At 43.8% G+C, this 14,734-nt stretch overlaps 1 protein-coding gene across 2 annotated transcripts in view; it reads right to left on the reverse strand.

Moving 5' to 3' along the window:
* The window catches only part of LOC121550072 (semaphorin-5A), a 203,419-nt gene that overhangs the window by 136,348 nt on the left and 52,337 nt on the right, over positions 1-14,734 (reverse strand). For both annotated transcript variants that reach the window (XM_041862193.2, XM_041862190.2), the window contains exons 2-3: positions 13,275-13,501; positions 3,171-3,270 (exon numbers count right to left, since the gene is read on the reverse strand). In XM_041862193.2, the coding sequence (XP_041718127.1) occupies positions 3,171-3,270; positions 13,275-13,440 (266 nt within the window). In that variant the 5' untranslated portion in view covers positions 13,441-13,501. The remainder of the gene's footprint in view (positions 1-3,170; positions 3,271-13,274; positions 13,502-14,734) is intronic.

Consider the following 14,734-nt stretch of genomic DNA (forward strand, 5'->3'; position numbering starts at 1 on the left):
TCAAAGGTACATCTTTCTCTCTCGGTCTGAAGAAAAATATACTCTAATCTGAAAAGAGCATAGGCCCCATGAGGCGGTGTGTGTGTGTGTGTGTCTGTGTGAGTGTGTGTGTGTGTGTGTGTGTGCAAACCACGGTGAAAGAAACCTTAAGCCCAACGGTGAAACTTCACTTTAATTAACACCTATAGCCTATCCCTGGCTCGAGGTCTTTTGATTGGTGAATTTTCCATTGTAAGCCAACTAGGAAAACGGTTTATTTGGAAACTTTTTACAAAACATGACAGTGAGTAGTCTATATATTGACTATCAATGTCTCACTATTGTTTTGTAAAGTCAGCATTATTGCATCATAGAATCATCATTTTAAAATTGGTTGTTTGGATCTTGGATGCTGATTGGTTGATAGCAGGGAGTTATTCACCACAATCCCTGGGTAATGCCTGTTAACAGTTCCATTAGATGTATCAATGTGCATACACTATCCCACAGCCCAGCCAGGCAATTTATAAACTTAATCTCCCCTGGAAAAAAGCGTTGAGACAATATTTTCCCCATGCTACTTGCCTAGCATTTGGTTTGCAACAGTTGGAGTTTGTGTAAACCTTGCTGTCTGCCTTTCCGACCTGTGGAACAACGTTGCAGGTTTTTTTGTCGATCTCCACCGTGCCATGCATATGAACGTGACGAAACTGACAGCTTCTCTGGGCCAGGCGAATTCATTTTATCAGGATAATTATAATGGATATATCCAAAGAAATTGCAATAAAAACAAAGGTAAAATAAACGAAAATGCACATAGTTTGCTGTCATTTCAGCTGCTTGATGAGATTGTGTGTTAGCTTTAGTTGGCTAGCTAGCAAAGTATAAGTAGCTAGCCTCCATAGCAAAATGTTTTGCTTAGAACGTCCATGCCATTGGAATGGACGACCACCCCATTTGGCTAGCAACTTCAGAATCTCAGAACTAACGACTAAACTATATTGTATGATGGAAGGAAGAAATAAAACAAATCTACTAATTAAAATAATGTTTTTAATGAAAACATGTCGTTAATCTTTAAAAGCAATAAGGCCCTCGAAATGGGGAAATATTGTGAATAACACCCTCCTAAGAGCTGTTTCGTTGGCCATTGACTTTGTCTCTGGAGTTATTCACACGATAATTCCCGGGTTCTCATGACGTATTGCTTAATTATAACAGCTTTATTACATTTTCAGCAGATGAATGTTTCATTATAAAAACAGTTTAATTTAAAATACATTTGGACTTGAATGTCAGAGAATTAATCTTGAATGTCAGAGAATCAATCTTTCTATTTCAGTTAAACTTGTTCAAGGTATAACAACACTCCTAGCTCTTGTCAGAGTAATGCATCTATTCTGTAATATTATTCACCAGCTGAAACCTCTCCACATAAGATGATTCGATAGCAACACACATATAGTTGCACACACGAAGACACGCACGGACACACACAAACACAATCGTATCCATCTTCTGAAGAGTGGCTATCTCACAGGGCAGGCTGTGGTCTAAGACCCTCTTTACAGTATATTGACATTTACATCGATCTGCCTCTCCTTCTCTACCGCCATTATCACTGAGTCCTTTCACTCTGGCCATCAGGCCACAGACTTACCCTCTCTGGCTAACTGCATTTGAGTTTTAGACATTGATGTGAGCCATGTTGGCACCAAAAGTTCTAAGACAATTATATGATTGCTCTAATGTTAAACATCTTGAATTAAACCAACTGGATCCAAAATACGGGCCTAATTGGACTCATGTATACTTCATGTCAGACTGATTCAACACACATAGTATTCAGAGCCCATTCACCCAGACAGAGAAGCCTAGTACCAAATCAACCCCTAGCCCCTTAAACACTTCTTCTAGATCCCTGTCACTGAGCCCATTTAGATTTACAGAGAGGCCTGGTCCCAAGTCAACCCCAAGCCCTGGACACTTCTCCTAGATCCCTTTTACTGAGCCCACTCATCCAGAGAGAGAGAAGACAGACTAGGCCAGACCATTGCAGGTAGAGACAGGACCACCTTTAAGCCCCTGAGTCAGGTTAGTGTTTGAAAGGAAAGGGTAAGAGCTCTACTCCCCTATTGTGTCTTATATAGCCAGGATCCTTAGGGCCACATTCAATCACACTCACCTTGGAACAGTTCTCAACCTATATTAGTGGCTTGCACAAAACCTCTACCTGGCACAGTTGTACATGCTCTCTCTCTCTCTCTCTCTCTCTCTCTCTCTCTCTCTCTCTCTCCCCTCTCCCTCTCTCTCTCTCTCTCTCTCTCTCTCTCTCTCTCTCTCTCTCTCTCTCTCTCTCTCTCTCTCTCTCGCTCTCTCTCTCTCTCTCTCTCTCTCTCTCTCTCTCTCTCGCTCTCTCTCTCTCTCTCTCTCTCTCTCCCTCTCGCTCTCTCTCTCTCTCTCTCTCTCTCTCTCTCTCTCTCTCTCTCCCTCTCCCTCTCCCTCTCCCTCTCTCTCTCTCTCTCTCGCTCTCTCTATCTCACACAGGCACTCTCCTTTTGACCACTCCACTTTTACTCGATCATCTTCTCCTTATCTGTCAGTCCCTGCAAGTCTTTCCGACTCCTCTATTTCCCTGTATCCCATCTGCAGTACATTAGTTTATTCCCCCAGCTCTTCTTCTATGTGTTGGTCCTGCTCCTCCAGCTTTCTGTCTCCTCAGCCTTCTGCTAAACTAGAGAGAAATGCTTGTATTGACAACCAAGGCCATTAGCAGAAGTAGGATACGTGGGACACACACATACACAGACACACACAAACACACACTCTAGTAAGAGTTCATCTAAGCCCAATCTCAGCTGGTCAGAGAACACTTCAGAGAAATACAGACAGTCAGCTGAATTAAAGATGATGTGCTTGACAGAGACAATGAGCTGAACTGGAACAGCTAGAAAATCACTGCTCTACTCTGCTCTGCTCTACTCTGTGGCAAGTGAGGATGCACTCAATCTCAATCAGTTTCATCACTCATGAAAGAGCAAGAGAGCTAGCGCGAGAGAGAGAGAGAGAGAGAGAGAGAGAGAGAGAGAGAGAGAGAGAGAGAGAGAGAGAGAGAGAGAGAGAGAGAGAGAGAGAGAGAGAGAGAGAGAGAGAGAGAGAGAGAGAGAGAGAAAACAACAACATTATATTACCTGGCTCCGACTATCAGTTCGTTCTGGCTGGGGTCAAAGGTTAGCTGGGAGTAATCCACTGTGCCCTCAGCCCGGAACCTGTGGATCCACGGCTCCATATCTGCCAATCAGAGTAGAGAAAGATACACGTTAGTCAATAAAACAGGAGGAAAAGAGACCAGAGAAAAAGGGGTGGATAAAGAGATGTGTTTAGCCAATAGCCACAGTATGGAATAAAGTGATGTAGGGCAGCAGGTAGCTTAGTGGTTAAGAGCGTTGTGCCAGGAACCGAAAGGTCGCTGGTTCTAATCCCTGAGCCAACTAGGTGAAAAATCTGTTGATGTGCCCTTGAGCAAGGCACTTAACCCTAATTGCTCCTGTAAGTCGCTCTGGATAAGAGTGTCTGCTAAATGACCCAACATTTTTTAAAAATAATGTAGGCCTATATTGTCTTGTCTTTGTGTGTATGGTTCTGTATTGTGATTTTATGAAAACTAATGCTTCTTGCCTGGTGCTGTTTCACAGTCCCTCGGAAAAGAGGTTCAAACCAGGGGGAGCTCCTGGTAGAATTAATATTACGTTTTTAAAAAGCCTTCCAAGGAGACCTAATGTACCCTATATCCTGTGCGTCTCCAGATAGCTGTAGTCTAGCTCAAGGGCACAGCAGTACAGTGTCCCACCTGGGCTTTCAACCAAATGCCTTACACTCCATTTACTAAACCATTACCGTAGCTAGCTGGAACTAATGCATACAGTGCATGGTGTGTGTGAGGAGGAGGGTTGTGTGTGTGTGTGTGTGTGTGGGCGGGGGGGATTGTGCTTGTGTGTGTGTGCATGCCTGTCTGAATCCAAGCTCCTTCTAAAGTGAATCTGAGACGGATGCATCTCATGGTGTCAGTGCCTTGACCTTGCCCCTGAACCCAGAGATAGAGGGATTCCCTCATGGTACATTACACACACACTCACACACACACACACACACACACACACACACATACACACACTCAATACGTCAAACTCCAGACACACAGAGACAGATCACCCTCAACACGCCTGTCTCCATGGCGCCCAACCCATTAACCCTTGACCAATCGAATCAAATATTCCTGTCGGTTTGCCGGGCGATTAGAGTCGGGCCCCTACTGTACTGTAATCTGATAGGGAGTGAGTCAATAGTTAGCGCTATGGACTAGGAGTAAGTTTACCATAACCCCTGATCTAGGGTCAGATATTGTCCAATCCCCTAATAGCTAAGGTAAGCATTGGAGAGAGGGTAATCTGATTCTAGGTCTGTGGTTAGGGCAGTTTCTTCTCTGGGCGTTTGTTTCCTGTTACTCAGCACATACCTGCTCTGTAGTTACAATAACATAACACTACACACTGATACTAGACAGTATACTATTCTAATAATCCTCTTCTGAAACTGCTAGCAGTATGTCTTATTTTACATCTAAGTACTGTATTCAAAATATCTGGTGCCACTGTGGCTCAGGGATTTCAAAACATGGTAGAGAATGAAGCCATTTTAGGGCAATTACTGTGGTGTATATTATGTTATGTTCTGATCTAATCTGTCTATAGCTGTCCTGTATGATATCTGAAATAGCTCTCACGTAGGCCTAGCATTGATTGAATACAGCTAGGGTTGGAGTAAAACCTCGAAAAACTTTATGCGTCAGAAATGTGAAACACCTGTCAGAAGACATCTTGAAATGAAACCACAGTCTCCCTTCACGGCATCAAACCAACAATCCATTGTTTACTTATGTCAAGCCAAAGCATTCAGCCAAATACAATAGGGAATCTCTGCCTGCCTGCCTTCCTGTGAGTCACTGCTAGTAGCTACATACTAAAAAATACAGCACTGATTCTACCTCCTTGTCAAACTGCAGGAGCACAGGACACTATCATAGCACATTGATATCACCTAACATGATGACATCACTGCTAAAAAAGCCATTTCTCTCTTATTCCTTCCACTCTCCAGGGTCTAAAATATTAATGACAATGAGCACAAGTTAAACTGGGAGGAGGAAACTTTCAACTCGCAGACCCAAATCTAATACATTTTCATTAGCCTGGGTGAAATAAATATTGTAGAGAGATCACGACAAATTCCGCCCTAAGATTTGGCTGTGGTTAATGGCTTGTTCCCCTCTAATTCTACAGGGGGATGGGAGTTTGGGATGCGCCTCTCTGGTGCCGGTGACAGGCTAGTTTTTCATACCAGGGGGAAGCATTCAGAGCATACAAATGTGGCAGCAACACCATCAGAGGGAAACCAAGGCTTCAGTTACCCAGTGTTTCCCCCATAAATCATGCTAAGATCCCGCCGGGGTATAGCCCCACTCAGGTCCCTCTCAGAGGAGGAGGCAGAGAGGGGTTTTTAAGTGAATACAACGCCCACAACACAGAGGATTTATGTGTTTTATGACGAGGTGAAGGGCTCATAAACATTCATAAGCATTGATAAGCATTCATAACCAGAGCAGATGTGTTACCCTGGGCTCCGGGCTCTAATGAGAAACAGACCAGACTAATGTTGGAGGATGGCAGGAGGACAATATGGTTTGGTTTTGATTTGGGCTGAGAGAGGGGTATGGGTAGAACACTAGAACACAGGAAAGTTCTTGAACTCTGAGGAGAATTATATAACTATTTTAAGTTCAGTAGAACACTGGGAGATTCTATAGAACATTGAGTGATCTTGGTAGAACACTAGAAAGATCTATAGAACATTGAGTGATTTGGTGGATTACCTCAGGGCTTTAGTAGAACATTGGTATGTTTTGTAAGGCTCTAGGGGAGTAGCAATAGCTCCCTTAGGAGCATTATATTACAGTTGAACCTCAAATTAACTCTGACCTTGAACTCTACAAAAGGAACCAACAGGATTTAAAGAACTTCTTCACTAAACATTCTAACAGTGTAATTAATACATTTCATATATGCTATCGCAAAAAAAATTATTTGGTTGTGTTTATAATGGCCTTGGGTAACCAAATACGATAAAATAACAAAATCAAATAACACAATAGCATTTTCATTAGCTTGTTATTGTAGGCTATATGTAAAAACAAAAAACACCAATTCAAGTGTTCAATACATTTTATTTGTGGGGTGCCTTTGTTACAACTATGAAACAGAAGGCATATGTGTTCGAACACGGTAACAGCTTATTTTTATAATGACAAAATAAAATATAGACCCCAACCACCAAGACGTACGGTCAGCAAGACGCACGGTCAGCAAGACGCACGGTCAGCAAGACGCACGGTCAGCAAGACACACGGTCAAGTGATGAAAACATCAGTAGCCTAAACATCATTATAAGCGCCAAGTGGCCCTGATAAATAGTGAAGATCAGCACAAAAGCAATAAATGCATTATAATGAATATAAGTCGATATGACAGCAGTCAAAAATAGTCAATTATTGTCAGCTCATGCTTACATTGTGTGCATCTTTACACAATGGCATCAGTTGGATTTCATTTAGCTGTTATTCCTTGCCCTTGTCCTAACACACTTTGACATACCTTTGTTTGGTTGTAGTGCATAATAGTCTCCGGTTCACTCTTTGTTGCGTCCCAGTGGTCTTGTCATTCTTCAGCACTGTTGTGGAGTACAACGGCTGTGCCGGTGAGCTCCAGTCTCACTTTGTTCATGGTGCCAGCCAATGACAGTGAAGTGAAGAAATTGGACATGGTGACATTTCTCCCCTTACCAATGTAAGGTTCCACAAGCCTCATCACCACATTCTCTGTCACTCCCTCACCTGCTGCCCGATGTGGCTCTTTTCACAACTACGCACGCTCTCACTATGTATCCAACTCCAAGTAGGCCAGAGTAGACTGATAAGACTGCTTGGATTCGGTGGATTGATATAGGGTAAGATTAGAATTAGAATGGATCAATACAATAGAATGGACCGCCCTGTTCTTCAATCACAATTAGTGATTACATACAGTGAGGGAAAAAAGTATTTGATCCCCTGCTGATTTTGTACATTTGCCCACTGACAAAGAAATGATCAGTCTATCATTTTAATGGTAGGTTTATTTGAACAGTGAGAGACAGAATAACAACAACAAAAAAACAGAAAAACGCATATCAAAAATGTTATAAATTGATTTGCATTTTAATGAGGGAAATAAGTATTTGACCCCCTCTCAATCAGAAAGATTTCTGGCTCCCAGGTGTCTTTTATACAGGTAACGAGCTGAGATTAGGAGCACACTCTTAAAGGGAGTGCTCCTAATCTCAGCTTGTTATCTGTATAAAAGACACCTGTCCACAGAAGCAATCAATCAATCAGATTCCAAACTCTCCACCATGGCCAAGACCAAAGAGCTCTCCAAGGATATCAGGGACAAGATTGTAGACCTACACAAGGCTGGAATGGGCTACAAGACCATCGGCAGGCAGCTTGGTGAGAAGGTGACAACAGTTGGTGCGATTATATCGCAAATGGAAGAAACACAAAATAACTGTCAATCTCCCTCGGCCTGGGGCTCCATGCAAGATCTCACCTCGTGGAGTTGCAATGATCATGAGAACGGTGAGGAATCAGCCCAGAATTACACGGGAGGATCTTGTCAATGGTCTCAAGGCAGCTGGGACCATAGTCACCAAGAAAACAATTGGTAACACACTACGCCGTGAAGGACTGAAATCCTGCAGCGCCCGCAAGGTCCCCCTGCTCAAGATAGCACATATACAGGCCCGTCTGAAGTTTGCCAATGAACATCTGAATGATTCAGAGGAGAACTGGATGACAGTGTTATGGTCAGATGAGACCAAAATCGAGCTCTTTGGCATCAACTCAACTCGCCGTGTTTGGAGGAGGAGGAATGCTGCCTATGACCCCAATAACACCATCCCCAACATCAAACATGGAGGTGGAAACATTATGCTTTGGGGGTGTTTTTCTGCTAAGGGGACAGGACAACTTCACCGCATCAAAGGGACGATGGACGGGGCCATGTACCGTCAAATCTTGGGTGAGAACCTCCTTCCCTCAGCCAGGGCACTGAAAATGGGTCGTGGATGGGTATTCCAGCATGACAATGACCCAAAACACACGGCCAAGGCAACAAAGGAGTGGCTCAAGAAGAAGCACATTAAGGTCCTGGAGTGGCCTAGCCAGTCTCCAGACCTTAATCCCATAGAAAATCTGTGGAGGGAGCTGAAGGTTCGAGTTGCCAAACGTCAGCCTCGAAACCTTAATGACTTGGAGAAGAACTGCAAAGAGGAATGGAACAAAATCCCTCCTGAGATGTGTGCAAACCTGGTGGGCAACTACAAGAAACGTCTGACCTCTGTGATTGCCAACAAGGGTTTTGCCACCAAGTACTAAGTCATGTTTTGCAGAGGGGTCAAATACTTATTTCCCTCATTAAAATGCAAATCAATTCATAAAAATTTTGACATGCGTTTTTCTGGATTTTTTTGTTGTTATTCTGTCTCTCACTGTTCAAATAAACCTACCATTACAATTATAGACTGATCATGTCTTTGTCAGTGGGCAAACGTACAAAATCAGCAGGGGATCAAATACTTTTTTCCCTCATTGTAATTATGCATGTTTGTTTCCCCTTGCTCATCAACTCACCCATTCTCCCCCATTCTCCCTCTTTCTCCCCCATCATACTTTACTTCATTTATTTCATCTGATTTTATACATGTTCAGTTTCGAGGCAATTATCAGGGTGATTATCAGCTGGGCACTGCACTTTCAACTGTTGGGAGAAGGAGGGGGGCAACCCCTACTGTTGGGAGAAGGAGCGGAGCAAGCCCTACTGTTGGGAGAAGGAGTGGAGCAAGCCCTACTGTTGGAAGAAGGAGGGGGGCAAGACTTTAAAAATGGCAGAGCCAAGCTGAATCCGGCCCACTCCCTTCCTCCTCCTTTCTATCCCCTTTTCCAAACTAGATCTGCGCCTTTTTCCTTCTCCATAACTCTTTCCTGGTTTGTTATTCTGGGTTTGGAAACGGTTGACACACAATGACAAAGTGACAGACTATATAAATATTTACACCCCAGCTTCAGAGACTAGGGCAGTCTTCAGTCTCCGAGCTCAAACTGTATAAAGAACAACCTGACCTGGAATAATAGACATGTGGAACCAACTGGGACTAGAATACTTTAGGTTTCTAGGAGTAAATTGGGGGTCGTTAAGGGTTTAAATGGAGTCCCTATATATTCCATTTAAATTCAGCCTGTCAAGATGTGTCCAACTGGGGAAACTGGGGCATGTTTGCTGTCCCCTGTGGTAGAGTGAAAATAGTAAATTACAACTATTTTGTGAAGTTGGATTGAGAAGAAAACTTTAAAGATGCACTATAGAAATCACTCCACCATTTCCTGGTAGCTAAAATTGTAATAGATCACCTAATTTCAGTTTATGTGACAAAAGAAGCAAGTATGGTGTAGAGAATCATTGTACCATCTAAACCATCTTAAAATATTGTATTTTCAGCTGTTTGAAGCTGGTGTACAAAACCAAAAGTAAAAGATGCAAAAACAAAACCTAAAAACGGGAAGCATAGAAATAGCACACATAGAACAGATATATCACTTCTTAGACTTGCTTTCAATAAGAATGACAGATCTATAACTCACATTTCTATGTGAATTTTGTCGGGTCACCCAAAAAGTGACACATTGCAGCTTTAAAATAAAGTTAAAATAAACACCTGTTCAATGTCAACTGTCAAAATGAGGTTCAGGTTGACCAACCTGGTGGTGAGGTTGTGTGCTCAGGAAAACCTTCTGACCATTGCTATAATCTATAATTAGGACCAGGAGGTTTTCCTGACCACATTTCGCAACCAGGTCAAACTGGCCCTTGATACAGTAAGAATATAAAAACGTACTCTCTTAACGAGTGTCCACGTTGACCAGAACTGGTCAAATTATCTGTGTCCTTGTAGAGTTTCCCCAAAAGTGTTATTTTAGGAAGTCAAAACAAGCATATTTTACTGTTAAAGTCCTGCGTCTGAAATTACAGTGGAGCTGAACAGAGGCCTCAGGGCAGACGATGAATCATGACAGACAAACCATTCCGTAGCCGCAAATAAGTGTGCAATAAAATATTTCAATGGATCATGAGAGCGAAACCGTTTAAGGGAAGAAAAAAATGAACATTTAACAAGATGACCTAATGACCTCTGTGTGTCACATGGGAAAAAGAAACACAACTGTAACTTAAGACTTAAAGAAAACACATGAAGGTAGAGGCAGGGTGGACTACATTTAATTTCCTGTGTTGGTATTAAAAAGCAACATTGTGGGAAGTTTGGACGTAAATAGAATGCACTGATGCTTAAGAATATAGCCAGTCGGTCTCGCAATGGACTTAGTGGGCTGTAAAAGATATTCCCCATGGACCAATTAAATCATCTTGGTCTCCAATCGTTGGTGTGGCTATTTTGTTTATTTTCTCTTTTGGAAAGTCTCACACTCACACACACACACACACACACACACACACACACACACACACACACACACACACACACACACACACACACACACACACACACACACACACACACACACACACACACACTGCAACTCTCTAACAATGTGTTATTCTGTGAGGGGTGATAAAAGTGAAAGTCTATACACCGCTGTTAAACAGACACGTCTTCTCATATCCTCCGAGACGAGACCTTGTGTCTGGCATGGTGGTGAGATGACACTGTTTACTGCACACGTTTTAACTATCTTTCATAACTTCAACATCCGCCAAGGAACACTCGTTAAACATATAACTTCAATAATATATCTCTGGAGGTTAGGACTGCTGATTGACTCATAAACCCACAAGAATGAACTGTGTTTTAGAATGTGTTCTCAGATAGAGGGTTCATTTTTGTTTAAAGTCTGATTTCATTTTATCATGGTTGACCTTAAGAAGTCATTCCCGACAGGTTCCTTGCAGAATCAGAAGTTCTATGATTAGTTCTAAGTTCTAAATTCTGTCTGTCAGTTTTGAGCTATGCAGCTTCAAATCCTTCTCACTATAAAACATTTTTATTGGAAAGAAAACTGCACTCAGAATGACAAAGGAATGGACAACTTCTATAATTCAGCCTTTGAAAATATCACCAGGGAGTATTGCTGTACAGTAGCAGCTATTTTGGCTGAGGAAAGAGCCAAGTCAGAAAATCACCACCCTTTTGGGTTGAGTCTTTCATGTGTGTTAGAGTGGCACACCCTGCTCTGAGCAACCCACAGGCACCAGACCCTACAGGACAAAACAGAACAGTAGAGTACAGTGTGTCACTGGAACAGCTTTAGCGCCATATTCCATCAAACCCACTAACCAGATTCCCAGGATAAGTTATTTTTGAACTATCCCAGAAACACAGTTTTCGCTTTAGATTGAATATGGCGATGTGTGTCCAAACTGGAGAGACCCAGCATGGCTAGCCCATAAGAAAACGCCTGATCCTCAAGGATGTTATATTTATATTATATTGATATATTTTCATATTTATGATTGAGGTCTTTGTAGTTCTTCCCAGTCTTTGGAGGACCTGGGGACCTCCCTCATAACTTTAGACGTTAGCAGGACATGGAGTATACAGCATATAGAGGCCAGTGTGTGGATGTGTTCTATTATACTCTACTATTACACTATTTACATATTATACTACATTTAGAGACATTTCCTCCCTCTTCTCCTCTACCCCTCCCCTCTTCTCCTCTACCCCCTCCCCTCTTCTCCTCCTCTCCCCTCTCCCCTCTTCTCCTCTACCCCTCCCCCACCTCTTCTCCTCTACCCCCTCCTCTCCCCTCTTCTCCTCTACCCCTCCCCCCTTCTCCTCTACCCCCCACTCCCCTCTTCTCCTCTACCCCTCCCCTCTTCTCCTCTACCCCTCCCCTCTTCTCCTCTACCCACTCCCCTCTTCTCCTCTACCCTCCCCTCTTCTCCTCTACCCCCTCCCCTCTTCTCCTCCTCTCCCCTCTCCCCTCTCCCCTCTTCTCCTCTACCCCTCCTCCACCTCTTCTCCTCTACCCCCTCCTCTCCCCTCTTCTCCTCTACCCCCCCCCCCTCTTCTCCTCTACCCCCTCCCCTCCCCTCTTCTCCTCTACCCCCTCCCCTCTCCTCTACCCCCCTCCCTCTCCTCTTCTCCTCTACCCCCTCCCATTCCCTCATCTCCTCTACCCCTCCCCTCTTCTCCTGTTCTCATCTACCCCTCCCCCACCTCTACTCCTCTACCCCCTCCTCTCCCCTCTTCTCCTCTAACCCCTCCCCTCTTCTCCTCTACCCCTCCCCTCTTCTCCTCTACCCCCCTCCCCTCCCCTCTCCTCTTCTCCTCCCCTCCCCTCTCCTCCTCTCCCTCCCCTCCCCTCTACCCCTCCCCTCTTCTCCTCTACCTCTCCCCTCCCCTCTTCTCCTCTACCCCTCCCCCCTTCTCCCCTTTCTCTATCTGTGTTCAGTGTTCATATCTGTTTCCATGCTTTATTAACACCAATGCATTTCCATGACTTCAGCAGGCACTGAGTTAATGGACCATACTGGAACATTAGGGAACACAAACTGTTGACCTCAGGCAACAATGCTAGTGTGCAGTCTGGTCACCCCAACCACCACAGAGACTCACAGAGGACAGCAGATAGCGTTAGCCAGACCGTTAGTCATCGTCCTTACGCTCAATAGACTCTGAGTGCTGAAGGTAACCCAACTAACCATGAGCTAACAGGGGAGGCTATGGGTGTGTGTGTGTGTGTGTGTGTGTGTGTGTGTGTGGGTGGTGACCTTGCCCTTTTGCACAATTACACCCTAGACAGAGAGCTGTATGATTAGCTGACAGTCTCAGCTGGGATGGAATGGGCGCAGTGGCATTTGGCTGGTATGTTGTTAGTGGAGAGAACTGAATTAATTTTCATCCATGTTTTCGTCTGGTGAAGTTTTACAGTAATATTTATGGCTAAACTGCTCCATTCAATATTTTCTTTAATGCAGGAAATATGAAAAATGTTATTAGATTACAGGAAACACTGAATAATGAAATAGGAACTTCCACGATGGAAAGGGAATAAGTTTGTGCATGACTGTGAGTGTGTGCATGAGTGTGTGTGTGAGTGTGTGACTGTGAGTGTGTGTGTGACCTACCTGTGTGTGAGATGAGGGGGTGTTCCGCCCGGTGACAGGGCGACTCAGGCAGCAGCACCGGACCTCTCCTGCCGACCACGCCCCCAGCCCGTAGGACCAGCATGCACTGCAGCAGCAGCACCGCATGCCGGGTAAGGGAGGGGCGACCCATGGGGGGCGGAGCCATGGGGAGGTGGGGCGTCACTTAATTCCTGTTGGGCCGTGAGCTAATCTCATTAGAGACACACCTGTAGAGAGAGAGAGAGGCAACATAAGTTCCTTTAATTTGCTTGCCAAAAAGGCTTTTTGAGGCAGAGAGAACAATGGAGCTGTGAATTTAAGCTGGTAATAATTGGAACTCTTAATAAATCATGAGAGAGTGAGGAAGAGACAGAAAGAGAGCAGGGTAGAGTAAAAGAAAGGAGGAGAGAGAAGACAAAAGAAAAAGCAGAGAAAGCAAAGATAGAAAGTGCTAGAAAAGGAAAGAGGAGAGAGGGAGATAAAGAGAGAGATATGGTTCTAGTGTCAGATTCATGCTGAGCTGAGGTAGCTGCTGTCACATTCACCCTGATGACCCCTGAACTGTAACCTCTTAACACATGAATCAGATCTGCATGCCCTCACACAGCATGAACGTGTGTGTATGTGTGTGTGTACATGACCTTCATGTGGGACACACTACTCCTCATGGGGCCCGTTTAAACGTGGAGTCCATAAAAACACATTCATTTCTGCTCCAAATGGAACTGTTAAAATGTACATACATGGCTATTCCGACTCCATGGTCTTGACATCGTGTAGAGAAATCTGTCTCTTTTGAAGGAAAGCTTGATGGTGGAATGTACGGCACTCGTGACTTTCTAATGTAAAGCACCTGTCAAATACTGCCAGTCGAGACCAATTCTTCCCTCCCCTACTCCATAGAAAGAATATCCTCATGGCTTTTAACTTGTCTCCCCTTTAGTGAGAATATTTCCTGAACTCTATATAATAAAACAGTCCAAATGTAAGTTTTCCTACCCTTTTCACAGCCTAGTCTACAGTATCTGACAGCCTAATTAAAATTTCTCTAAAGGAAGGTTTACCTATTATATCAGAAACTGTCAGCACACTTGTCACTTTAGTAATATTTACCCATTATAGCATTTTTCTAGAGTGATGTTTTCTCCCTTTCTGACAGTCTGCACATCATTTGTCGTAAACATTCAAAGAGTGCAGCAAACCTGCAGTCAATTATCTCAAGGCCTGTATTCATAATGTCAGCACGATCACCAACATGACAATATGCACATAGACATAGTATTGATTGACTGCACGATTCCACGTCAGATTTATTGGTCTGACTGAGTGCTGGTGTGTGTGTGTGTTTGTGTGTGTGTGTGTGTGCTGATGCTATCTGTTAGGTGGAGGCCAGAGTATTACTGACACACACACACACACACACACACACACACACACACACACACACACACACACACACA

Source organism: Coregonus clupeaformis, chromosome 34, assembly GCF_020615455.1.
Source record: "Coregonus clupeaformis isolate EN_2021a chromosome 34, ASM2061545v1, whole genome shotgun sequence".
NCBI lineage: Eukaryota > Metazoa > Chordata > Actinopteri > Salmoniformes > Salmonidae > Coregonus > Coregonus clupeaformis.